General features: G+C 37.9%; 1 protein-coding gene across 4 annotated transcripts in view; it reads left to right on the forward strand.

Moving 5' to 3' along the window:
- Positions 1-22549, forward strand: part of SEL1L3 (SEL1L family member 3) — a 34537-nt gene extending 11988 nt beyond the window's left edge. For 2 of the 4 annotated variants that reach the window (XM_026071111.1, XM_026071112.1), the window contains 18 exons: positions 476-608; positions 1234-1366; positions 2127-2273; positions 2700-2911; positions 3960-4139; positions 5990-6109; positions 6735-6875; positions 8053-8115; positions 8975-9151; positions 10710-10837; positions 11491-11574; positions 13739-13829; positions 13940-14024; positions 16367-16476; positions 17773-17900; positions 19632-19734; positions 19829-19901; positions 21242-22549. In XM_026071111.1, coding sequence (XP_025926896.1) covers positions 476-608; positions 1234-1366; positions 2127-2273; positions 2700-2911; positions 3960-4139; positions 5990-6109; positions 6735-6875; positions 8053-8115; positions 8975-9151; positions 10710-10837; positions 11491-11574; positions 13739-13829; positions 13940-14024; positions 16367-16476; positions 17773-17900; positions 19632-19734; positions 19829-19901; positions 21242-21405 — 2272 coding nt within the window. In that variant the 3' untranslated portion in view covers positions 21406-22549. The remainder of the gene's footprint in view (positions 1-475; positions 609-1233; positions 1367-2126; positions 2274-2699; positions 2912-3959; positions 4140-5989; positions 6110-6734; positions 6876-8052; positions 8116-8974; positions 9152-10709; positions 10838-11490; positions 11575-13738; positions 13830-13939; positions 14025-16366; positions 16477-17772; positions 17901-19631; positions 19735-19828; positions 19902-21241) is intronic. The other 2 variants (XM_026071113.1, XM_026071114.1) reach the window with 2 other exon arrangements.
- The last annotated feature ends 4124 nt before the right edge of the window (positions 22550-26673 follow it).

A 26673-nucleotide genomic window follows, 5' to 3' on the forward strand; every position in this document is an offset into this window, starting at 1 on the left:
TAATTAAGAAAACCTTTTCATATGGAAACTATATAATAATAAATTGCATGGCAGATTTCAGTGTTGTTCTTTTTCTTCCCCATTGTGGTTTACAGACTGGAAACTAAATCTTTAGATAGTAACTACAAGAGACAGAGAACTTAAATTTTCATGCCATTTTTACAGAGAAGTACAGGGGAGAGGTGAAACTGAAATCTTTGAGGTTGTTTAATGGTGCATAAAACTTCACCTTCAGTGTCAGCAAAAGAAAACACCCTGTTGTTTTAATGTTTGTAATCAAGGTATTTCTTAAATCTACTCCAGAACTTACCATACCAGATTGCAGAATGGATTTTGAGAGTAAACAGATGGGAAAAAGAAATAGATGCTGGCAATGAACTTAAGGCTGCCAGTTACCAAAGTTAGGAGATATCAATTTCTTTTTCTTTCATAGTACCTCCTGATAGCCAGTTTATTTCTCTCCTATGTTCTCAAGTTTTAGGGAAGATTTCTATTATGATGACACCGCTGGATATTTTGTTCTTGGAGGCAGTGGGTATGCAAATGGTATTGAAGCATTCTTTGGACCTGTGAAATACTATCGTCTTAATGTGCTGGAAACAGAACGGGTAAACAAAAGCAGTATTTGACAATGTTTAAGCGTTAGCAGCCAGCTATGGTTTTCTTTTACCTAGGGAAATTTCACTGGGCTCATAAGAGTGTTCGATGCAGACAGACACAGGACCTTCTTGTTTACTGAAGCTCTTACCAAGTGATAAACTTGCTATCAAGCATAATAGAACTTGGGAATATATAACCAATGTATGAGCATTTTCCACTGAAATCTAGGAAAGTTAGGTACTGCTTCAAATGCTAAAAGACAAGACTTCTAGAAGTGGATGTGAAAGCAATGTTCCTAAATCTGCATATAAATAAGGACCTATATTTCAGTAGTGCTCAGTTTCTCAGAGTTTTTGATGATGCAGTATTGAACATATTTGTTTAATTTATGGTTTTGTTGAAACCAGTGGTAAAAGTCCCATTGGCTTGWTTGAGATTGGAAATTCATCCACTGTATCTTGGATTATGCTAACTCTTTAAGGCCATAGTCTGTTGCGGTCAGCATCAGGTTAGCTGGCACATGAACATAATACAGCTTTGTTGTGAACAATCTCTTCCCTGAGAAACAACAAGTTTGTCAGGAACAACAACAACAGAGTAGTTGTCATTTTTCCATTATTTGCCTTTGTCTAGATTTCTAACCCTCTTTATGACAAAGAAGCAACGGAACAAATTGAGCTCTACTATGAGAGATGCATGGACATTCAAGAAATAGTTTCTGGGTACACACACATTGTAAGGCAAGGCCAACCTGTGCAAAAAGATTGTAAGTATTGATCTGTGAGATATATATTTTTAACTGTCATCTTTGGAGACCTCTTTTGTTTTCTTTTACCAGAGACTGGATAGTGATTATCAAAAGTAAACCTAAATTTGGCTATACACATAAAAGGGGGGGGGGGAAGCAATTTGAAGGGGTTTAGCCTCATTACTGTTGGCTAAAACTGTGTTTTTGTTTCTGCAAAAGCTTTCGTGCCGTGGAATACAAATTTAAATCATATTCTTGATTTTTCTCCTGTAAAAAGGCAGRCACATAAAAGGAAAAAGAAATGTTTTCAAGCTAAAATGTAAAGCTGTTACATTTCATTTCCTCTGTTTAATTCCCAAATGACCAAAAGGCACATGTATTTTAAGTCCTTTCGCAAAACTGTACATTGTTTGCTAGAGTATCTCTTCCACAGTTGCCTGATGGGAAGTAATTGACAGGTTTATACCAAGGCAACCACTTTATTTAATGAAAGAAGGGTAACACACCTTAAATGTGTGCTGAACACGAGTTTATCTTTCCAATTAGAATTTGATTACTTGCATTGTGACAAGATTATGGAATAAAGTGTGTCTATCTTCTGTATTTCTAAGTGACCTGTGCTAGCTGTATCAGTTTTTAACACTGCTTTGCGTTAAAGATATGCCTATTTTGTCCATGAATATTTAATTTATCCTAAAAACATCTTTTTTCTACTAGAAGTTTGTTTTAAATACCAGCCAAGCCAGTTTTCAGGTCTTAAATACCTCATTTTCTCTAGGTCACTATGAAAACTATTATTCAAAGCAGATTCACAAATATGGAGAAAAGTCCAAATGTGATGCCTTCATGTGGGGAAAAGAACTCAGGGAAAAATACCAGAGTTTGTTCAAACTGTTGAAAGAGATGGATTTCAGTTCACCAGATGGTAATCATATTTTATCTTACTGTTCCAAAGTAACTCTGCAATACATGCCATATAGGTTGGCATGCTTTGACTTCAGTTCATGTTTTGCAGATTTTTTTTTCATATCACTTAATTTAGCAAAGGAGTGTCATGTAGCTTACATGTTGCATTGCAAATGAGGATGGCTTATGAAGTAGAAGGCATAAATACAGACATAGTTATGTTTCTAGTGGTTAGTTACTTTGAGATAGCCTTTTTGATTTTGATTCACCATTCCTATTCAATAATTCCTTGCATCTCTGGAAATTTTGGCAGTCTGCATTGAAAATGCTGTTCGGCTTGAGAAGGAATAGCAAAATCTGACTCAGTAAAGTTGAATTAAAAAGGGGAAATAAATGCCTGATTTAAACTCTTGCAATAACTGTGCATCCTATGTTTTGTTTTTAGTGTTAGAAGATGAAAATGATACAGTTCTAGAAGTTGGCTGGAGGATATTTGAGAAGGTTGCAAAGGGTCTATCCAGTGCAGATGGCTTAAGCAATATGGGCTCCTCTATCCCTCTCTTGGTGGATTCCAGTTGCTGTGGATACCATAAGGCTTCCTATTTCCTTGCAGTTATATTTGAAACGGGGCTAGGTGTGCCTGTGGATCGTTCAAAGGTAGTATACTTAATACGTTTAGTTATGTCTGTGAAATTAATTACCTTTTAATGGCAGTTTATAAAATGGGATAAATTTAGGCTCATTAGAAGAAAAAAAAGTGAAGTGGAAATGGCTTTTCTTGCCTCATCTGATCACCAGATCCCCTTTCAGGCTGTGACTGAAGGGGTTCCCCGATACAGCTGCTTTTAAATAGCCCAATGGCAGTGAAGTCTTTATGGCAGGAGCCTTTATCCTGTTGATCCAGAATAAGCAAAGAAATGGTTTAGTAAGACCTAGAGAAGGTGGTAAAGTGAACAGTGTGGAACATAGCCTTTTCCCAGTCACTGAGGAGATAGGATGAGGGAATGGCCCTTGAGTCACCCACAGTCAATTGCAGACGGGTATGAAAAGGTCTCACTTTAGGAGAGTCTCCTAAAGTGAAAAGGTTGCATAATGCAGTTGGGAAAGAAGTCCCATGGTATATTGTGCAAAAATGGGGCACTGAGAATATGGTCAAATAATTAGAAGTGTCCAAATAAGAGTGCTTAAGGAGTTACTGTTTCCTAAGTGGAGACCTGATAGCTGGCTGTGCGAGTGCTGCCGGTCCACTGCAGTCCAAAATGTTAGTACTTAAATCATTGCTTTTAAAAAGTTTAATTAAGTTACTAAATATAGTGACTTCTGAAAGCACCTAGATTGCTTGTAGTTGTCTAAAATTGGTCAGACTCAGGAAGCACCTTCATATTTTTGAAAAAAATATTTTAGGAGAGCTTAACGCTATGATATAGTGGCATAAAAAAATCGCTGCACACTCAGTGGCAGAGTAAGGGCGGTACCTGAAAAGTAGTTAGAGAGTGTAGTTGTTCTTTCAAAGCTTTCTATATGTGTAACAGACTTCAGGGCTATGCTGGATTCTGTTTCTGTGTTTACATGATATAGCTAGTATATCTGCTACTATTAGGAGCACTCTCTTCTTTGTATACAGCCTTTAAATCTCCACCAAAATGATAAACTTGTGAGATGTGCAGTGAATTCACTCTTATTTATGTCTGTTGATTTTTGCCAGGGACTGCTGTATAGTTTGGTTGGCGCTCAGGGGAATGAGAGACTTTCTGTGATGAATCTTGGCTATAAACATTACCAAGGCATTAATAACTATCCACTTGACTTGGAGCTGTCATATGCTTATTACAGTAATATTGCAATAAAGACATCCTTGGATCAACACACAATAACAGGGGAACAGGTAAAAGAGTTTTAAGTGTACCCGAATTTCTCTATGCAAATGACTTTTCATATGTTAATATTAATCATGTAGACAGAACATTTCCTTCTTCATGATGGTTTACAAACATTAACTCATCTAATCCTTACAGAATCCCCCAAATTATGTGTAAGTATCATTAATTCATTTTGTAGGAAGGGGGAATCCAAAGCTAGGCTTAAATCCCCAGAATTATCCACATGCCTATCTTTCAGTAAAATCTAAGTCTTATTCTTGGGCCCTATTTCCTCGCCCAGTTTCTTATTCATTAATTTAAATGGACATGATTGTTGTCTGGTCTGCTACTTCAATAGCCAAACTTTGTGAAGTTCGAGTGAAAGATGAATTGTCCTTTCCCTACGTATATCTTTTCTATAATCAAATATAAAAGATTTGGCTGTTTAATATCTATCTAAGGAGATAAAGTTAACAATAAAATCATTTCAGAAGTAGTTGCTGAACACGAGACAACATGTCTTTATCCGTAGAAATACTTAACAAGTTAGGCCAGTACTAGAGTCCAGGTCTATCAGAAAGAATTATTATTGAGTATTGTAGTAGAAAAAAAATAGATTTTAATTGAAAACTGACAGAGAGCCACCTAGATAAGAAAGCTTTATCTTACAGCAGGTCTTCATTAAGCTTTCTGCTAGCTTATCAGTTGCCTGGTTTTGATTTTTTTAAAAGATATTTCTGTACAAACTAAAAAGCCTCCTTCTGTAAATATCATTGCTTTTGCTGCAAGTTTAGGAAACAAAAGCACTTCTTTGCCATTATTAAGTGCATATAAAACTAGGAAGTTTTGTTCTGTTGTTGGCATCTTGGCATTCCTTTGTGGTGTAGAGTGGATTTACATTTTTGTACTGCTGCCCCCAGCATTGATCCTGAGCCTGTCTTACCTTAGTTATAGTATAGCAGAGTCACATTATGACCTGGCTTTTCACCATGACTTTTCACTCTATAACATCACAGAAAGCTTGGCTTGGTTAGGTTTCTCACAGCTTTTCAGTTACTTGAGGGATTGTGGTGCTTTTGCAGTCTCTGTTACCAGTAGGAAGTTTGGAAACTGCAAGTCTCCAAATATTCCATGAGTTCAGTTCTCAGAGTTGTTTTCTCATGTGAAACTTGCCAAGACCATATGTGCAGTTATTTATCCCTCTTTCCTTCTTCTCTGATTTTTTTTTTCCTTTCTCATACAAGACTTTCTTTCAAAGTATGACTCCAGTTGCCCATTTTGGGGATATGTCTACAACTTCTAGAGCCTAAAGTCAGGAATTATTTTTTTAATGAGCTCCTCCAACTTCCGGTGATGAAAAAGAGCGCCTTCTGTCTCTGTATCATTCCTTCATTTTATTTTCTACCTTCTTTATCTTCTTTTTCTAAAGCAAATTATATGTCTCTGGAAAAAATAACTCCTTGTGGTGCTTTAGAGGAAGAGTCCTGAATAAGTCAAAGATTCTTCGCTGCCATAGTTCTCATTCCTAGGAGCAGTTCAGCTTGTTATCCTGGGAGTCTCTGCCCGATTGCATTGAGAAAGCAGACTGACAGAAAAGTGAGTCTTGTTTAGGAAGGGCTTGTCTGTATGCCAGTCTGCTACACAAACTCTTGAAAGATTGAAAGGGTCAGTGTAAATGATCTGTCTGAAAAAAACAGCAAATGGTTTTACACTGGGTGTAAGGATGTTCCCTAATGCACTGGCCAGCAAAGGGATAGTGAGAATTTTAAAACCCAGAATTGAGCACAAGTTTTTAAGGATAAGGCAACATTTTCATTTGGTGACAGGTGTACGAATTCATTGTGCAATGGTTTCCTTCTGTTCATCTGCTTCTCAGGCATTTGTTGAAACTGTGAGGCTGATGGATGATGAACTGCTAAAAGCTCAAACAAAAGAAAATGGTGATGTCTTTATGTGGTTAAAACATGAAGCAACAAGAGGAAATGCAGCTGCGCAGGTACAAAGTAATACATTTCCCCTTTCTTGGTTTTATATGCATGTTGCGTATGTACATCTGCAGAGTACATAGGAATGTTACTGGGGAGGACCGACTTGCTCTCTTCCCACTCAGAATTACATCTTACTTGTGAGCTTGAGCTATTTCCCATGTTTCTGTCTCACAATATCCAGTGACCATGCAAACAGCCCTAAGAATGATGCAAGGCAAAAGGAAAGGGTGATCAAGACTTAGAATTGCAACTTCCTTCTCTGATCTTTGGTGTGTATTTGACACTGTGCAGTTGCTGCTGCTGGTCTCAGATTGGCATCGTATGTTGTAATACCGAGGCATTTGCATGCATTTACCAGTGCCTTTACCATTTACTTCTACACTTAAATCAAGCCAGACTTTCACAGTACTGACACCTGCAAAAGCCAAACCTCCTGTAGGTCTGTTATCAGTACATTTGACCATTGGAAACCCTCTCTGAACTTTCCTGATAAACAACTGTTTTCAAACTGTTTAGAACATAAAACTTTCCTCACATAACTGAAATCCATTTAAGACTACAAAAGTTTGCTCCTTCAGTTCCAGGTTCAATGCTAACGTTTATTACACTGATGTTTACCTTGTTTTCTTTTAGCAACGATTGGCTCAGATGCTGTTTTGGGGCCAACAGGGAGTCGCAAAAAATCCTGAAGCAGCAATAGAATGGTATGAAAAGGGCGCAATAGAAACAGAAGATCCAGTGTTAATATATGATTATGCCATTGTGTTATTTAAAGTAAGTCATGTTTCATGTTTTCACTTCAAAAAATCATTCCTTTGAGTAAAAAATGTGTCATTGCAGATAAATTATAAATGTTTCACATATATGAACATTTATAATTTATCTGCAGTGATACATTGTGAGAGCATACACAGTGCTTTTAGATTAGCTCTGAAAATCACTCAATAGTTATGAATCTAATACTAATTTTTACCAGATATGCACAAAAATACAAAAAAGAGTAAGTTAAAACCAGTTTAGTCACTTTATTCCTAGCCAGATTCAAGATCAAAATCCCACCGAAATCATAGACCCTCATTTTTCCTAGTGACTTGGCACCCCTGAAGATCTAACCAGCTAGTAGGCATAGGTCTAGGTGTAAAGATGTAGGTGGAAGTTAGATTGTTTCTCAGAATGTCCTTTCTTAGATCTCTAAGCACAAATTTTGTTTGAGTAGGAATTAACAGTCTCCCCATGCAGCTGGGCCTTCTGAACTAGAAGCAGCAGATTACACAGGCTAAACTTGCAGGCATAACCCTGCCTGAGTCTTGATAAACTGTGTCAGCTAAGCAGTGTGGCCCATAAGACAATCTAGTATACTGCAGATTAGAGATGTTAGTAAAGACCTCTTAGATGTCCACCTCGTTCCTTTGCCTGTGGAGGGCTATTCTATACAAAATGCTTGCTCAAGTTTTGCTTCTGTTAATTTTGAGCATCCCTGACAGTGGGGTGAGCCTCCTGGTCTGTTTGATCTGTGTCTGCAATTTTTTTGTATGAGTGTCATCAGCATTACATCTATGTATGTCCTCTAGAGATACCCCAACAGCCTTTTTCAGGAAAGGTGAGAGCTCTTATCCACTGCCAAATTGTGAACAATCTGTGAACCTATTGATGCTACTCATTCTTCTTTAATTACTGAAACATAAAGAAATATGATGTTATTTACCCATAAAAATCATTTGGGTCAACTAGTGAAATTGTTTTTCCTAAACTGGATCATTGAGCTTGTGTAAAGCTGTGAAGGAATGATTGGCACAAAGCTGCTTTTTTATTGTAACTCTTTAGAGCTGAATAAGCCCTAGTAAATAACAGACTCAATGTAAAAATGCATTTTGAATGAGTATATGTGAATTTTCATCAGCTTGTATTCTGTATTTGTAAAAAATGATTGTTTCACCTATCCATTTCTTAGGGTCAAGGTGTGAAAAAGAACACAAAACTTGCTTTAGAATTGATGAAGAAAGCAGCAGCCAAGGTAAAATATAATAAATATTTGATCATAATCATCCTGTAGCAGGTGCTAATAATAATGAACCCTGATACATATAAAATGCATACTATCATAATTGTGTGTAAATAGTTGGTTCTCCCCTGTCTTCACTGGGACTATTGATAGTTCACTCTATTTAGAATTATTGCCTTCTTAGTAGCTGAACTCTTCCAGGTGGATGCTGGTGACCAGCAAAAGACTGTACTCATTGTCTCTCCCCTTGTCATCTATACTTCAAGGAGAAGACACGGATGTCCCAAAACCTTTTACTTTTTCCAGGGTTGGGGATAACACTGAGGGGCACAGCAGAGGAAAGGAGCCTCACTCCATTTAATGATCTAGTACAGTCAGATAAGCCAAGCCATATTCTTAGTGAGCTTGCTTTGTATAAGAACATAACCATACCTAGACCTTGGCTACATTCCTAGCTCTAAACCCCGAACTAGTTAAACTACTGACAGTGTCCGTAGGGCTTTGCTAATAACCAAATACAAATCTGAGTACAGACAGGGCCGAGACTCTATAGAAGATGCTAGAGTTGCATTTCAGGGTGGAACCATTCCTTAATGAACAGCCCAACAGACTCTGAGGGAAATGTCTTTGCTGTCCCTTGCCTGGAGAGGGTTTGCTCACGGCGTGAGGCCTAAAGGAAGAAAAGCACAAAAAAGCCAGCAAACTTTTGTATCCCTTAGTCCCAGATGGGTGGAATTTTGGCTGGACAGGCAAGCTCACCAAATGCCCACAGTCCAACAGCAGGTTGATCCATAGCAGCATCATGGATCCACAAGGTGATCCATAGCAGCACCAAGTGCGTGACCCCAGCCTGCTCTTTTCTTTCCCCAAGGGCTTGCCCCAGGCAGTGAACGGATTGGGATGGTATTACCACAATTTTAAAAGAGACTACAGAAATGCAGCCAAGCACTGGTTAATTGCTGAAGAATTGGGAAATCCAGATGCATCGTACAACCTTGGTGTCCTTTATTTAGATGGGATTTTCCCTGGAGTGCCTGGTAGAAATCAAGTGAGTAAATATTTAATGGTACTTTTTTTTATAGCAGGGCCCAATTTACAAATTTGGGCTTCATTTTTGAGGTTGCTGTGTTCACTCTGAGTCAGATTTTAATACTTTTTATCACAGAGAACAGTGTTACTGGGAAATTCAGTCAGATTGTTTTGAGAGATGTTACTCAGATATCTCAGTCATGCATGTCTTTGTGTTCCATTAATTTAGGAACAAAACAGGTGCAGATTTAGCGACAGGGGCTACCTCTGCTTTCCTCCTTCCATTAACACCAACCAGCATTCTGTGTGCTCTCACATCATCTGATCCATTCAGTTTCTCTCACGTTCTCATGCCTTCAAAGTGGACCATTGCAGAATATACAACAAATTGCATAAAAAATGCCTACAAAATTGATTTTGAGATAGAAATAGAAAGGTCTTGGATTTTAAACCTTCTTAAGGACCTTAATTTTGCCACTGTGACTCAAGCAGAGTAGCTGCTCAGGTCAGCAGAAGTCCCAGTGAATTCTCTGGTACTTTATGGGAAAGGATGCTTCCCACAATAAATAAAAGCAGCAGAAGCTTATCCCTGAACAGAAGGTCTTCTAAACAGTTATGCTACATTCGTATAACTTCTGTGAACCTCAGCATCGTGTGGAAAGTTCTTCAAGCTAGATTTGCAAAATGTAATTCTTTAATATAATCCTGATAGACTACAGTATTTTATTTTGTCCTTCTGTGACATGGCCTATTTATTTAATTTTGAATGTGTCAGTGAGAAAAGTTATTTTCCCTAACAGGAACGATTTACTTTGGTTATACTTCCTGTAAGTAACTTTGCCAAAAATGCCTTATGTGGGTAGTTTATGACCAAACAGCACATAGAGCACAACAGCACAGTAAGGATATTCTGAAGCCCATGATCACTCACATAAAACAGATGCTGATGGTTAAAAAGTTCCTGAAATAACTTATCTCAGGCTGTATGCTGCTTTGTTTTGCGTTGCAGGTTACTTTTTCTGAGGCTTAGACATGGAGAGTCACACAGCCCTCCCACTTCTGCAGCCCTGGCCCTGCTGCTCAGCCTGTGTTATGTTTTATCAGTCAGTTTCGTAGGCTTGGGAGCTGTCGCTGTGCACTGCAAGACACACTGGGAAGTGCCATTGCTCCTCAGCATCCCAGCGTTCCCTTAGACATCTCCAGGAGAAAAGTCCTGTTCTGTCTCTCTACTCCAGGGTCCATTATTAATCTCTCTACTAGTGAATCATTGACCTACTTTTGTCAGCACACATAAGACTTGTATGCTGCCAGGTGCCTGTTACTCATTTATATACCTTTCTGTCTGAAAGTCAATATATTAGCAGAATTCCAGTTTTTAAAAAACTTCTTTCCAGCCTGAACTATTAGAAAGTTAGAACAGAGGAAATCATTTCACCTAACTACACTAAAAGTAGTTAAACTGACCTGGTCTCTCTAGCCAATTGCCTTTTTTTTATTTAATGAAATGAGACCTTGAAAACAAAGCTTAATAAGCATTAATAATGCAGCATTGCTAATTGTGTCTTGTTTTTTCACAGACAGTAGCTGCACAATATTTCTATAAAGCTGCCCAAGGGGGACATATAGAAGGGACGTTACGATGCTCACTGTACTACATCACAGGAAATATGGAAGACTTCCCAAGAGATCCAGAAAAAGCTGTAATGTGAGGAATGAAACCATTTGCTAAAGGAGAATGTTTTTCTGGTTGGGTTACTTTGACTATTGGCGATTTTTAAGTCCATAGTCTAAATATCTTTTACTGCATGGTGCTTTCCTCCCTGAGAAGAGATTCCCCTGCAGTTAAGTTTGATCCACATTAATATGTGTATTATCTAAATATCCAGCAGGTTTCAGAGATGCTGAGTACTTTTAGTGAACCTCCGTATTTGCAGGTACACTGTCTCTGAGCTGTTCCAGAAAAAAAAAAAAATCCAGGTGCTGTCTAACAAACCAAGGCATATTTGCTCATCAAGAGATATCAAGCTCCTGATGTGGTAGAATTGATATTTTCCATCAACAAAAAGGGTGATGAATAGTTACAGCACTTTGTTTTCTTCAAAGAAAAAGAAAAAGTAATTTTGCAAAGAAAAAATATATCTCTGATACACTTGTGGAGATGTATGAACAAATATGTTCTCATTCAGTCAACAGTTAAAAGCTTGATGCAGTAATTACTGTGAAATCCCGTAGTTTGTCTTATGGGAGAAGTCAGGCTAAATGATCTCACATCCTTTCCTGTCCTTCGAGTCAACGTGAATGGGGATAACATTACTGGGGGTTAGCTATTCGTTTATTATTGTTTGTTCTTTTCTACAGCTGGGCAAAACACGTTGCAGAGAAGAATGGCTACTTAGGGCATGTCATCAGAAAAGCTCTCAATGCTTATCTGGAACTTTCATGGTACGTTCCTTTTGTTCTCTTCAAGTTCCTTTTCTATTTTTTATTTATGTACTAGCATGATAAAATAACACTGGGCCATCACCTCAAAATACAAATTGTAGCACCTTGAAATCGGTGGCAAAACACCTATTGACATAAAGGGAAATAGGAATTAATCCAAGGCATAATTCAACAAGTCGGAGAGAATCAAGTGGAAAAGAGTTTATAGAGTGGAATGTTGACTAGGTATAGCTGACAAGGCCCACACTGTTCTGAAATTTGGGAGAGTTTCTGAAAGTACATTGTTGAGAATTTCATGCTGCATCAGCCCAACGCAGGCAAATGATGCTTTTGCACTGGGGCCGTTCTGGACTTCATAAGAAATAGTCTGAGTAAAAGCCAAAACAGTGAAACTAATGTCTCATTTTATTTTTCTAATTCTTCATTTTTTATTTTTTTTTAAACAAATTCTAGGGGATATAAGCCTCAGGGCGGCTAGAAGTAGCAATACACTGCAAGGAATACTGACACATAATGCTGAGATAAGACATGCCTTGTCACGCACAGTATCGCTGAACTTAGTCAGCCATAATCTCAAGTAGTAGGCAAGACATTTTACAAGTGAATTCAGTGTACTGTCCAATAATCCAAACTGACATTGACAGCAGAAGTTCTCCCATGTCATGAAAACTCAGGCTGTTAGATTAGATTTGTTCTTTTTTTTAAATAGTTAATATTCTCTGTTCCCTAAAGCATAATAGGCAACAATATCCAATGAGCCAAGAGGATTTAAAATAGCCTCCAAGTTGATGCTCCATTTTTGCCTGTAGGCATAAACATCAGATTCTGTACGGGCAGGCGTCAGACCATAGAAACTGTCATATTTGATTAAGACAATGGTTCATATAGTCACACAGCCTGCCCCTGCTAGCAGTTAGTTAATACTTCAGACTTAGAAGAACTCACTGCAGGAAACGCTCAGTGGATCATTTTGGAATAATCCATTTCTAGGAGAAGTTTCTTTTTAGTTTAGAACTAACATCCCAGCTTAGGTATCATGAATTAGTCCTGTGGTGCCGGGTCTCCATTATTCCAGATATTTTTACAAGACAAACACAGGGAAGAATTTGGAATCTTGCAGAGGCAGTTGGGAAACAGGAGATTAAGCCTGCATATTCTGTAAGGGGCAACTGCTTTCATCAATTTTATTTCAAGTTTCTTGGCTTAAATCCCTGCTCCTGACGTCAAATGTATATGTGACCTTATTTGTTTCCAGTTAAACATGCCAACAAACCCCAAAACCTGCCATGGTTTTAGCTTATGTTGTAGAGACAGTCCTTGAAAGCATGACCCTTAGAAGCTTTGATAGGAAAAACTACACAAAGATTGACCTTTTTTATATGTCAGACTTTTAAAACCAAACACATGATTTTTAAAAAAGTCTACCTTTTAGTTTTTGAATACTTAATCTTCATAATATTGAGTAGATCAGTGACAGAGAACATGAAAGAGAAACTATCCTCTGGAATCAGAGGCAGTGCTGTACCACTGTACTGCAGTACTGAAACACTATGCTGCAAATGAAAAATTAGCTTTTATTACTTGCTTTATTAGCATAAATTAGCTTTTATTACTTGAAGTAGTGCCTAGAGTCCGTAGAGTGACTGAGACTGTTCTAGGGCTTGTTCGCTTGCACATTTCTTGTTCCACAGAGCTTATAATCTAAACATACAAGGTAAATAGTAGAAATAAAAGGATAAAACATACCAAAGAAGTACTCAGATTCTGGTTTGACAGATATTAACACAGCTGTGTGAATTACAGAGTTTAAGTGGAGGATTTTTTAAGTGAGTTTTWTCTGAAACATTTAAATAGATAATTGGGCTTAATATCAATTCATTTTTATCATCAGTCTTGCACTCCGAAAGAGCAAATGCTCACTGGAGCTGCCCTGGCCTTAATACAAGAGAGAAAATTGAAAATTCTTGAGCTCCTGCAAGGTTTGTTACACCAAGCGTTGCCAGTAGATGTAGCTGTTGCATGGCTTTGCCAGCCTCTTGCTTTTAAACCTTGTACCCAAATTTTGCTAAGTGATTGTATCCATTTCTTTAGTACCTTTTAGCTGTAACTAAAATGCTTGTGATTTTTGTTATTTTTTTCACTGATTTATTTTATCTAACACTAGGCATGAAGCTCTGCTGCATTATGTTTTAGCGGCTGAAACTGGAATTGAAGTGTCACAGTCAAATTTAGCACACATCTGTGAAGAAAGACCAGTAAGTAAATGTATTCACAGCACATTATCCTGAAAGGAATACTCATTAATGATAATGTGATACTCATACCTTATCTGTGATATAAATGAATGAATTTATTTTCTTTCTAGGACCTAGCAACAAAATACCTAGCAACCGATTGTGTTTGGAGATACTATAATTTCTCTGTTTCTCAAATCAACGCGCCCTCATTTGGTATGTATAAGGAGCTCTTTCTGATTTCAGATCTCTAAAGGAGTGCAGTTTTATATTTCCAGTACTACATTTGTAACAACTTTTATATGAGTGAGCAAGTTGAGGGAAGAGTAAAGGCCAGACATGGAGTTTTGTATTTTCTGTCTTCTCCATACTCAAATTGCACCATGTGCTTGAAGCTAATCTGTCTTTTTCTTTTTGCTCTCTCTTCTTTCTGCAATAACAAGACACAGTGATTGATCTTCTAGAAAAATGCTACACAGTTTTTTATAAGTGTCATCTTTAAATGAGAAATCCCTGCTTTTCATGGACTTCCTTTTTAGAGTGTTCTGACAAGAATATCAGAAAAAATATATTTAAGGAGTGTGTTTCAGAGCAGTTTTTCTGAGAATGTCCCGTCTATGGGATAAAATGGATTAAAAAAAAAAAAAAGTTGAGCTCCAAGAGAGGGCTAGACATTTAGGAGCCTGAGCAATTGACTCAAGGGTTAAAAAATTAGCGGTAGACTTTAGGAGTTCATGCTGTTTAGTTTATCAAAAAGAAAATCCAAAAGCCAATATACTTCCGTATCATAACTGAGTCATGAGAAACTAATGAAGGCTAAAGGATTCCTTATCTAATTTATTATGAGTTTTTCTGTTAGGGTACAGAGTTTACTAACATTGGCACAGATTACCTGGCGGAATTTAAGGATTCTCTGTTTCTCTAAAACAAAATATAGGCCTTTCTGGAATAGCAGGTTTGTTCAAATATTAGTTACTTTTTCTCTGGCCCTAAATTTTAATATATCTGTGACTCCAGTGACTAAGTAATTTTGGTGCTTTTGAAAGAGCTACTCAATATTTGAAAACATTGATCTGATTGTCTCACAAGAAAGTTTAAATGCTTTGTAGTAAGCATGTGAACAAGTGCAGTGTAAAAATAATTCAAGCTATTCGTTGAAATACACAGCAGCATTGAAACTAAATACCACACTGATAGAGCCTAAAGCCACAGGAATTCACAATCCCGATAGCTCTTGAAAAGAGTTTGTAGCCTGCTTAGCAAGGTACAGTTTGGCTGGACTCCTACAGATCTACTGGTGCAATCGGACATTAGAGAAGCTTCGGAAGTTCAGACTCACAGGAGTAGGACTGTGGTTCCACTGAGGTAAATGACAGAAGACTCCTTGGCTTCAGCAGTGGAAGGATTTTATTTCTTTATCTCTTCTTCACATAGTCACATATGGGGAGTTTTATCTCAGGCACCTGTCTGCAGTAGTGGAGGAGGATCAAGTTGCCTGTGTGGGTTTTGGGCCTGAGGGAGCTGAACCCTGGCAGCAGAGGCTCCGGGCTCCGCTGTCAGCACAGCACAGAGTGACTTCAAGGCCACTGCGTATTGCTGGCGTGCTCCCAGGGCCAGGGCTGGAATGACTCAGCTGATACGCCTAAGGGGAACCCTCTTCTTTAGGATTCACTGCAACGTTTGGGTGCCACGCACTCAGCTTTGGTGCCAGCCACACCACGTAGCCTGTCTGCAGCCTTTGCCATTGGGCAGTGACTGACAGCAGGCAGGCAAGATGCCACCCGTGCTTCCTGGAAGAGCTTTGCTGTGGTACACTCCAGAAACAAATGGGATTTATAGGTAGCTGATGTTGTCAACGCASCAGGCAAGGCTTTGAGGTATTTCAGACCATTCTGGGGAAGCCTAGTGTAGGCACACTCATGGAATTTTATGAGCTCTTTAGCGTAGCTTAGTGCAGTGACATGCTTGCTCCTGTCTGAATCAGTGCCCACTCTGGTGGAGCATTTCTTTACTGTGCAGTATCAGAAAGATGTTCATAAAAGATTTGCCAGCCATCACTTCCTTTTAGACCAGGAGAAGTCTTCTCCTACAGTTGTCCTGGAATTGGGTTGTTTTGAAACTAATGAAATTAGCTTCTGCAAAGCATTCTGTATTTTTGGGAAGGGTACGGCTACCATAGTGACAAGTACAGAACAAACGCCTAAATAGCATGTTTTTAAGTGTGATAAGTTAGTAGGGCTAACCTAAATAGTAGGGCTGCAGTTCCCCCAAAGACACACTTAGTAAGTGAAGGAGAAATACAATATGAAGTCTCTAAGTCTCAGTTTTTGTAAAATTAGCAATGTTATTCACTATTAAAGAGCAACTAAGAGAAATTTCAGCCAGGCTAAATGTTTTCATGAGGTAATCTGATGTAAAGAGACGATTAGAGAAAAGGAGTATCTCTATTTTTCATATGCTGCTTTAAATAGAATTATTATTAAATTCTCCATCACATTTATAGTTTAATTCTGTCTCTACAACTACTTTAAATGATCTGTTGCTGTTTTCTTCCACAGCCTATTTGAAAATGGGAGATTTCTACTACTATGGTTACCAGAACCAGTCTAAAGACCTTGAGCTCTCAGTGCGGATGTACGCACAAGCTGCATTAGAGGGAGACTCACAGGTGGGTCTGCAGTTGTAACGTGTTAGTAAAACATCAGTGTTTAGAATAACCCGAAACTAGTTATTCTGCTTGGCTASATGTGTACGCTGAACAAACCTGCTAGAATAAGTTATAATTATTTCAAAACACCTTATGAGTCAGTATTTGCTGTTTCATGATAATAGAAGATAGACCTAGAATAGATAGACAGATAGCCTAGAATTAGGCTGTTTTCAGAGCTAAAGCTGAATGGTCTAATTCAGTGCTGCTCTGTTTTCACACAGTTGATTCTGTTGTGACCTTTGTATTTTCACTAATGCAAGTTAATAGACTGCCTGAGTTTTACTGCAGTACTATTCTCTGCTGTTTTAGAAAATAAACAAGAAGACTGGTCCATTTCCCTTCATATATAAAGTGAATCCTACAGAGATTTTTTTTTCCACTACATTCACTTCACCAATAAAATCTTCATCTTAAAATGTTTTAGAATGAAAAGATATACCAAGTCACATTACGAAAGACATGCAGTGTTCTGCCTGCAGTCTCCTGGAGTATCCCCGATGCTTTATTCTGTTCTCCCTGTCTCTGTGACACTTTCCCCAGACAATATCTTGTATGGGAGCTTAGTCAAATTAGCAGAGCTGGGTTCTGTTCTGAGGATATTAGGACAAAACATTACTGATCAACTAGCAAAGGAAAGAAGAGACACATAAACAGTTATTTTAAAGTGTGAAAGCCAAGCCAAAGGTAAATCCTGTAGTAGCTTTCCTGCATACTTATCATTGTGCCTCTGAAGTCTGATGCCTAAGATTTGTCCAAGTAGGAAAAATTGTAAGATTAAGGATTCAAATTGCTTGGAGCAAATTTCTGCTCTCAGAATCACTGTTGCAATTACTGTTGGTGTGTAGTGAGCTAGGTGTAAGGGAATTAAATGCTAACAGAACAGAGCATGAATCCATTTCTTCTTTCAGTATGTATTTCTCCAGTAGATAAAACCTGACAGTTTGCTACGGTGGCTCTATTTAAAGTGCAACTAAAAATGAGAAAGCTAAGAACCTCTTTCAGCTAGTTTCTAAGAAAATGATGATCAGTGTCACAGCAAATGAATGCTAATTCATTTGCAGTTTCAGAATTCACCTGAGTATATGGTTGGGAAAGAAGGCTGTCTGAATATTCAGTGAACATCACGTGGCTCACATTGTAATAAATTTTTAGAAGACAGTTATAATTATTTAGATATATGATGCTTACATTAGACTTTAAATATACATATGAAAACTTAATGATTCAAAGTGTATATACTTTGTTTTTTGTTAGGGGTTCTTTAATTTGGCCCTTCTCATAGAAGAGGGTAACTCCATACCTTCCTACATTCTGGATCACTTGGAAATCGATCAAACTGTACATTCTAGTAATATTTCACTTCTTCAGGAACTTTATTACAGGTGAGTCTTTTTCTGCTTCAGCAAAGTTCTCAGTATCTTCTGCTTTTCCATGTGAGTAGCATTTACTTCTGAAAGCAACAACTCCTAGAATTATTAACTTTGTTCACCTGTATGATTTAAGGCAGATTACACAGAGGTAAGATCAACATGCTTGTAATTTATGTTAATCTTAAACTGCCTAAATATACTTCAATTGGAGCCAATTATGAGAGTCTTGATTATACATGGTTACCTGAAATACCAGGGAATGGATTTAATGATCCAGGAGATCTTTTCCAATTCTGTGTACTTAAGTTCCTAACATAGGCACAGACAATCTGTCCAAAATAATTTTTAATGATAAATATGGCATAATTTAATAAGGAATTGTTAAAAGTATGTAACTGGGATAATAGCAGTCCTTCCTATTTACTCTGCAAAGGCGATTTTTCAAGATACTTCAGTGTATTCCTGCTCTCACACTGTGCCCCAAAGCATCCTGGCACACATGTTCTTCTCACAGAATATCAGATCTGTGAGAAGGCTACATATCTGCTTTTAGAACTGCCCATATCAACAGTCCATGCACAAACCAACCAAAGGGCTCTGGTTCCAGTATAGAACTTAGGTTTCCTTTCCCTAGATAAAGCAACGTGTTGGAAAAGCACACTGGGAATGGAAAGCTTACACAGTATTTGGTAGTTCTGCAAAACTGTCTTTCAGATATTTAAGGAAGGAGGAGCTAGTGGTTAATACATTGAACAAAGGATGAGTGCTTTACTTTCTGTTTTGCCAGTGTTGTGTGACCCTAAAAAGTGAAGATGATATCAACGTCAAATGCCCATTTGTCAGTTCACCAATAATCCATTGAAATTGTTCTTCACTTTAGTTAGCCTGAACTTGTACTTGTGCCCTAAATTATCTCCAGTCTACACAAAACCACCAGTCAGATAAATAGGGCTTCCTGGCCTAGTTGGTCCAGCTGGGATTGTAAATTTGAGCCTGAATTCTGCTTTCACTTGGGCTGAACCCATCTGCTTTGCAGTGAGATTAACTCCAGAGCTGACAGCCCTGCAGTGATTTCCCATCATCCTGCACTTCTGTTTGCAGGGCCACATATTTCCCCTTGCCAACACACACACACACCAACCTCCTCAACTTGGTAGGAAAGAATCAGTTGCAACTTAAAATAAGTATCTGTGATTTAGCTGTCTAAACTCCTCTGGTCAATGAACTTCTCATAATGGACCCTGGAAAGCAGCTCAGCTCACCCCACAACAGATCCCCAGTAACTGCTCAGCTAAAGCACTTACTTATTAAGTTCTGACTGCGTTACTTAGCCTTCCACTGTCTGATGTGTCTTTCACAGTGAATCTCCTGCACAGACAGCTAAATTTTGTAGAGCTAACCTTGACATGAATCCTACTGTTCTAACTAACGTGAGTCAATAGCAAAGTAACTTGGATATGACCTTGTGCGTGACTGCTTGGCAAGGATAGTGTGGATGCTTAGACCAGTTATTGACTAATCAGAAAATAAAAGCATGCTCCTAGGGTAAGATATTCTGTGCTGAATGAGGTTAATCTGGTATTTTTATGAATTTTTACTTCACCATCTGTGGCATGGTGATAATATCTGCCTGTTTCTCTGGGTTATTGAGGGTTGTTGCAAACCCATTTGAGATTCCCAGATGACAGATGTCGCAAAATTGCAGAGTAGGACTAATTATTTGTTTTAATCTTTTTGTTGTAGGTGCTGGAATTATAGTAACAAAGAATCAGTTAGTCCATGCTCATTAGCATTGCTTTATTTTTATCTAAGAGTTTTCTGGAACAATATTTTACAATCTACTCTGGTATGTATTGCTCCTTTGGTACAAGCACTGGTTTATTTGGAGCAGTACTTGGATTTTGCATTGATCTAACATGTTTTTAAACTTATCCTCACAGATATACTTCATGGGAACCTTTCTTTTATCAATTCTGGTTGCATTTACAATGCAGTATTTTCAGTCTCTATCTGGTAAGTATTTGTCATAGTAAAACTGAAGAAAAGGCAGAATAGTGATCTTTTTATTTCAGTATGGAACTTTAAAAATAAAACCAAGAATTCTAGATTTGGTAGAGCTACCTATGAACAGCAAGTTCTTTGACATGCAAGTCGTTCCTTGATTATTGAAAAGGGCTGGATAAAGTCAGGCACAAATGACTGGTTTAAACCTGTTACTTTCTGGAGAATTTCCCTTGATGAGAGTGTTACTCAGAGTTACTTAACATAGACATTATCGCAGGAGATTATGAGTGGAAATAAGAGGCTATTTCCTGTCCCTCAAGATGTGGTATTGTTGAAATAATTATATGACTTTCTGATTTCATATGTTGTTTCCACAACATGTGATAAGCCTGTGTTCCCTGTTATGACTGGACTCTGTTCACATAGGGAGTGAGAGTGAAGGGGAGGTTCAGAGAGCTAGTACAGTGGAGTGACTTGTGAGCAGAGAGTTCATGCCTCTTCAGACCAGCAACAGAATCAGCAATTACATAAAATCAGCAGTTTCAGACTCCTCCTCTTCCTCTCCTGCACTAGAAAATTTTTCTGTATGTTCTCTTTTCTGAGAGGATAGAGGTGATTAAGAGACAGAAAACTAAACATCAGACTTCCATTTCTTAAAACTCCTTTTTTTTTTTCCTCCCCAGCTTGAAAGAGATACCAAAGACAAAACTGAATTGCTCAGGAAAGGAAAAATCTGTATTGTCATATGCARAATTAAGGAGTCATTCAAAAAGCTATGACAACTTTAACCCAGTATTTCACTTTAAATCACAAGGCAGGATCTTGATCAGGAAGCTGTGAAATAAATATTAGCGGTTATGAAGAGAGTTTCTTCCACTAAATGCATTTTCTTGCAAAAATACTGTTTTTCTGACAAAATATTTCCTGTAATAAAATACAGGAAAAAATAAGTTGCTAAGTTCATGCCCTACACCAATAGGGAATACCATTTAAGAAAAAAAATCCTCTCCAGAAACATAAAATTCAGATAATCTTTTTATAGTTAATAATTATTAAGCAGTATTTAAGACACATAGCTGTAAATATGTCCACTATGAAAATAACTTTGAAATCCTGCTTTCCTTTCTTACTAGCTGAAAATGGATGTAACTTGAGAACTGTAATGAGTATATACAAAGGGCATAGTTAAAGTTACAGGAATTCTTATTTTAAAGTTTCCTAACCTTTGAATCTCATCTTCTTCATATTGCTTATTGCTATTTTAATTCCACAAAATATTTTAAATATTGATGAATATACTTTATGCAGTGGATTTTTTTTTAATTATTTCTTTTGTTATTCTTCTGAAGCCAGTAATTCTCTTGGAACAAGATCAGAACCATCTTTAGATGAACCTTCTTCCATGGGGAATAATGAGGATGCTACCAGACCAGAACAGCAAGATGAATCTACTTTTCCAAATGGTCTAGCACAGCAGGAGTTAAACCCTCAGAATCATCTTGCTACTAGCTGAGGGGTAGTTTTTTTAAGGCTGATATCCAGCCATGAGGGTGGGATATGAACGGTTACAAATCTAAAAAATGGCAACCCTATTTATTGATTAGCATTAATAATGCACTCCAACAGTCAAAATCCTCGGGAAATCCACTGATCTAATTTATCCATGATAGAGGAGAAAAAACCTATAACTTCTTTAACAATCCAAATAAAGAATACTGATTTTCTCACTAGACCCAACATACGATCATACGGTATTTCTTTAATGGACTAGAAAAAAAGACACAAAATCTTTGCCTAACTGAAGAATGAGCAAAACTCCCACTGGTTTCAATGAAGAATAAATTTTACTCACCTAACTAAAATCTTATCAAATTGCCTTTATCATATTTGAGCTTGTTGTACTGATGTCGTTAACTAAGTTGGAAGCATGGACACAAGACAAAAGCAAAAGCCAGCCACCTGCACTTTCCACAGCACATCAGCCAGAGCTTTGGCTGGTGCATGCAGTGACAGCAACTACTTTTTTGGCATCTCATATTCCATCCTGGCAAATCTTTCATACAAAACGTGTTTTCCTTTAAAAGAAGAACTCCCACCAGGAAGATTTGCAATATGATCATGACATGGTAGTTCTGCTGGCTAACCCTTGAAGGGTCAAAGCTTCAAAGTGTCAGCAATTTCCTGGGGACCAGAGCAATTAATGCCCCCCACCTCCCAACACACACCCCCTACCCAAGTGAAAACAGCTTCCTTAAAAAACAATAAATGAATATTAAAATGGGGACAGGTGACACGAGATGAACGAACAATTTATTTTCAGATTCTTATATAGCTAATATTGGGAAGGGTTTATTTCTAGTCCTATAGTAAATTTTAAAGACACCTGTTTAAATGGCAATTTATTTAATAAATATTAGATGGGATTATACAGGTAATATGTATAGAGTGGAGATGTCTTCTGTCTGATTTTAAGCTGTGAGGTAAGTGGCTGTAGGAAAGGTCTGACCTTTAAAGCAGGTGTGCATACACCTCTGCAAAATTATTTAAATCATATAGATTATAAATTGCATCAATCTATGCATTATTGAGGGTTAAATTCACTTTCCTTGCACTGCATTATTTACTCTTGTAAATAAAAATATTTTTCTATTTCAGACTTTATGTGAAGGATTTTTTTAAAGCTTGGGACAAATGGGACAATCAGCCATTGCTTTGAGGAATACAGAGTTCTCACAGAGCAGACTTCAAAATGTTTGTTTTTCCATCAAGAGGTAGAAGTTTTCAGTAGGAAAGGAATGATGAAGAAATAATTTGAGAGAGTAAAATAAGTGCATGCATTTATGCATACAACCCCCCCACCACCAGTGTATGTTTCTCCTGCAGAAAAAAAAAATCCAAAAGTTTCTGGGAAAAGTTATTGCTTCTAGCCAAGATTTCCATTCAGTAAGGAAAGGGAGGGGGAAAACAGGTGTTGAAGCTTTTTTTTTTTTCTCCCTACATTCTCTCTTCAGCAGTACAAACACAGAATGAATTAGATGATATGCCATATTATTGAACTTTCCATTTTTTTTGAGCAAGAAGAACAGTGCAAATAATTTTTTCATTCTTAGTATAAAAATAGAATAGGTAGAGGCTAACACCYTTTGCAGTGCTTTTATGTATAGCCTGGTATTCCTTTCTACAAAGTATTTTCAAGCAGGATAAAGGAACTTCACTCTTGCATTATAAACAATTGCCCACTTGCACAGGTTATATATCCTGTGCTTTTGTTATCCACTGCAAATAGATCATTAGCATTTTTGAGCCTGTTTCGACTTGTAAATCCTTGTGCTGCTGAATTTGATAATACCAGATTTCTTAACACAAATGTATGGATACTGTAAGAGTTCTCCCAACTTTACACTTCTCACCTAATAAATGAAAACAAGTGGTCTGACATCATTTTAAAATAATGGACATTATGTGCATTTGTATTGAAGTCGGGGCATGGTGAGATGGTGAAACCAGAATGAGATGTATTGCAGAAAGTCAAGTGCAGTCTTTGAAAACGAGTAGGCCAATTGTCACAGCAGAGGCACAATGTTGTGCACCAAATTGTACATGCTGTTAGAGTGGTCACGCACACACACACACACACACACCCCAAGAAGAAAAAGCAAAACTATTTGAACATACCTGTGGCAAATCTTGCATCTAGTAAGCCATGAATGTAAAACTTATTTTACTATATATGCCATAATCCATGCAAGTGACAGGATCTATAAAAAAGGCAATTTTTGTAAAAAAGCACTAGTTAGATATTAATCCCATGAAAGTTTGTCTGTGGTGGTGTGATTGCAGGCTATCGTACCCATGTGTTGAAATTATGGAGTTTTTGGAACAGCTGTATTTTAGGTTTTGTACCCGCAGGTCGGAATCAAGTGTTAGCAGTCAGTGTGACTGCAGTTTCCTATCCAAAGGGGGGTCGTGTTCTCAGCTTTAGTACTGAACTAATTGGAGGAGGTTTGCCAGAAATCCAATTTCACATCTGTATCTCAAAAGACAATTGCCAAAGTTGCAATATACTTCCTGACGCCAACAGTTAATAATTAGATCTTTGTTTATTGTTAGCTATTACGTCAGAAGTCCCACCAAGAGTAAACAACATCAAAGCATGTAAAAGATAAGCAACACTCCACAATAAGTTGGCAATACTTAGGGCTGAAATAATAATTATTTATTCATCACTTACGATAAGATCTGATTTCTAGGAGGCTATTTAAAAACCTAGAGAATCATGTACAATTCCCAGAGAGGACGGTTAGTTAAGCTAAGCAGCTACAGAGTTCTACTGCATCTGCAATATAAAAAAGGAAGTTGCAATAATCAAACGTTACCTTTCCTAAGTTGAAAGAGGACCTTTGAAGTTTATATTATCTGCAGCCCACACTGAGTGTTTAGGATGGGAGTGTGGAAGTATTAATTGAAAAGTATAGAGCTAAAACATGGCTTGTTTATATTTCATAGAAATCCAGCAATCCAAGAAGTTCAGGCTGGAAAATAAAGCTTTTGTAAAGCTCAAGTAGTGCTTAAGGCAGTTTAAGTGGTGTCCATTTTCCTCTTTCCCTCCCCTCCCTTCTCTTCTTGGTTCAGCTCAGAATAGTCTTTAGCAAATGAATTATAGCACAACTTTGTCAATGAAGAATTTCAGAGTGGTTATTTCCAAAATAGGTGCCCAATTGTTTATCTAATACTGATGCAGTTTACAGCAACTAAATAAACAGTTGTGTGTTACTGCACATGAATAGAGAGAGAAACATTACATGCAATGTATCGAAGTGCTATGAAAAAGGGGAGAATTACATACCAATTACAGATAGAGAAAATAAGGTGCTGTGAAGATAAGCTTCAAAAATAAAGTCTGGGTGAGTAGTTCTCTGAACGTTCAACATCTTTGAAGATTAAGCAGTAGGTGTTTCAAACTGGTTATCCAAAATTTGCAGATACTCTGAGGAGTTTGATTAGCTTTGAACTCCACAGCAAGACAGTGGCAAGACAGAACTGAATGCAGGCATCCTCATTTGGGCTTATACTCTAACCACAGCATGATGCTGCTTCCCAGTCCATAGTGCTGAGCATTACATACCAATATGCAAGCATGAATGTATGCTTTAAGTTATACATTCATGTTTATTAAAAAGTCACTTTAAAATAGGAATCTATTCAGTGAACAAAATGGGCAAGTTCCCAGAAATTTGTCCTGGTACTTTTGCAGTTATGTACTACAAACATATTTCATACTGGGAAAGCATTATAGATGCTCTTTACAAGCATATCAGAAACCTGGATTATCCCTGAAGAGATTTGTTTTATAGCAGATTCTCAGTCTGTGTAAACTGTCCCCATTGACTTTAATGGACTATGACATTTAAGACTGGCTGACTGTTGACCCTAATCCTGGATGAAGTGCAGCACAAAGATATGAAAACAGGTTGAGTAAGCTTGGATTGAGGACTTTCCATACACCCTTCCCCCTGCAAAAAAGCAACAACAAAAAAACCTGCACACAAACGTACAAGCTAGATTAAAAGACTGGGATGTAGAAAGAACAGAGGCGAAAGAAACAGCTGGAATTTTTAGCAGGACAAGCCCAAGGATGCTAAAGGATGACAAGGGGAATCCAGGCATGGAGCAGCCTCCCACGCTAACTGAGATCTAGGCAAGGGGAACAATTCCTGAAGATAGTAAATGACAAAAAAGCAGAGGTGGGAGTACAAACACACTGGAAACACATCATGGCTTGGACTTTTATGAAAAGGCCTAATTACTATGCCAGAAGGACACATTATTGTTTACAGTAAGAAATGTAAGGTTCAGTCTGGGCCTAAATACATCTACGTTAAAAGCAGTCACATACAGGTTCATGTAAATGAGAATCAGAACCCAAAGAGATAAGGAGTAACAAGCAATTGAAATGGAAAGGAAAAGATAACTTGCATAACTGCAGCAGGTCAAGCTCATGCTTAAATTACAGTAAGCGTTAGAAGAGTTTGCAGAAAATTTACTGTAGATTAGATACTCTGAAGCATTGAGGCTCCAATCCATATAGCACTGGCACAATTTCAGTTAAGGTGCCCATTGACTTAAGGGGGTTGGGCTGTTTGGTCAATGCTATCAGGTGCTTGAACATGGTATCTTAATATCCCCTTCAAAGAAAACAGGCAGCAATAAGCTTTTATTGCTTTGTCCTCAGTGATCTTTCATTTAATTTATCCCTGGACCTTGCTTCCCTGCCCCCATCCCCATTTTCTGGTCCCTGTTTTTTCCCCAATTCGTCCTTCTTGACCTCTGTCCTTGATCACCCATCAGCTTTCTAGATAGCCCCTGATATTCAGCATTGCTGTTTCTTCTTATCAGTTCTACCAGGTGAACAGAAGAAAGTGCGAGTCCACTGGCAGACCCTAGCACTGTCCAATGACAGCTTGACAGAGTAGAAACCAGGATGTGTTCATAATGGCATGACCTTAATCATTTGTCCAGCAAGATCTTTAATTTGCCTCCAACTTGCATAATCTCTCTCACTCAGTTTGTATTAATAAACTAATGGGGACCAGGGTCCATTGTGGGAGAAAGTGGTACAGCACAACTGTAGTTAAACCCTTCCTCAGAAGAGGGTTGCCTCATCCATACTGCCTGTTGGGAACAGCCCCTGGTCCACACAGCCCCCTCAACCATGCCTAGACACTGACCCAGAAGATACTACTTGAATGTGCCAAAACTATGCCAGGAAGCACACTACCAA

This window comes from Apteryx rowi, unplaced genomic scaffold, assembly GCF_003343035.1.
Source record: "Apteryx rowi isolate R43461 unplaced genomic scaffold, aptRow1 scaffold_321, whole genome shotgun sequence".
Lineage (NCBI taxonomy): Eukaryota > Metazoa > Chordata > Aves > Apterygiformes > Apterygidae > Apteryx > Apteryx rowi.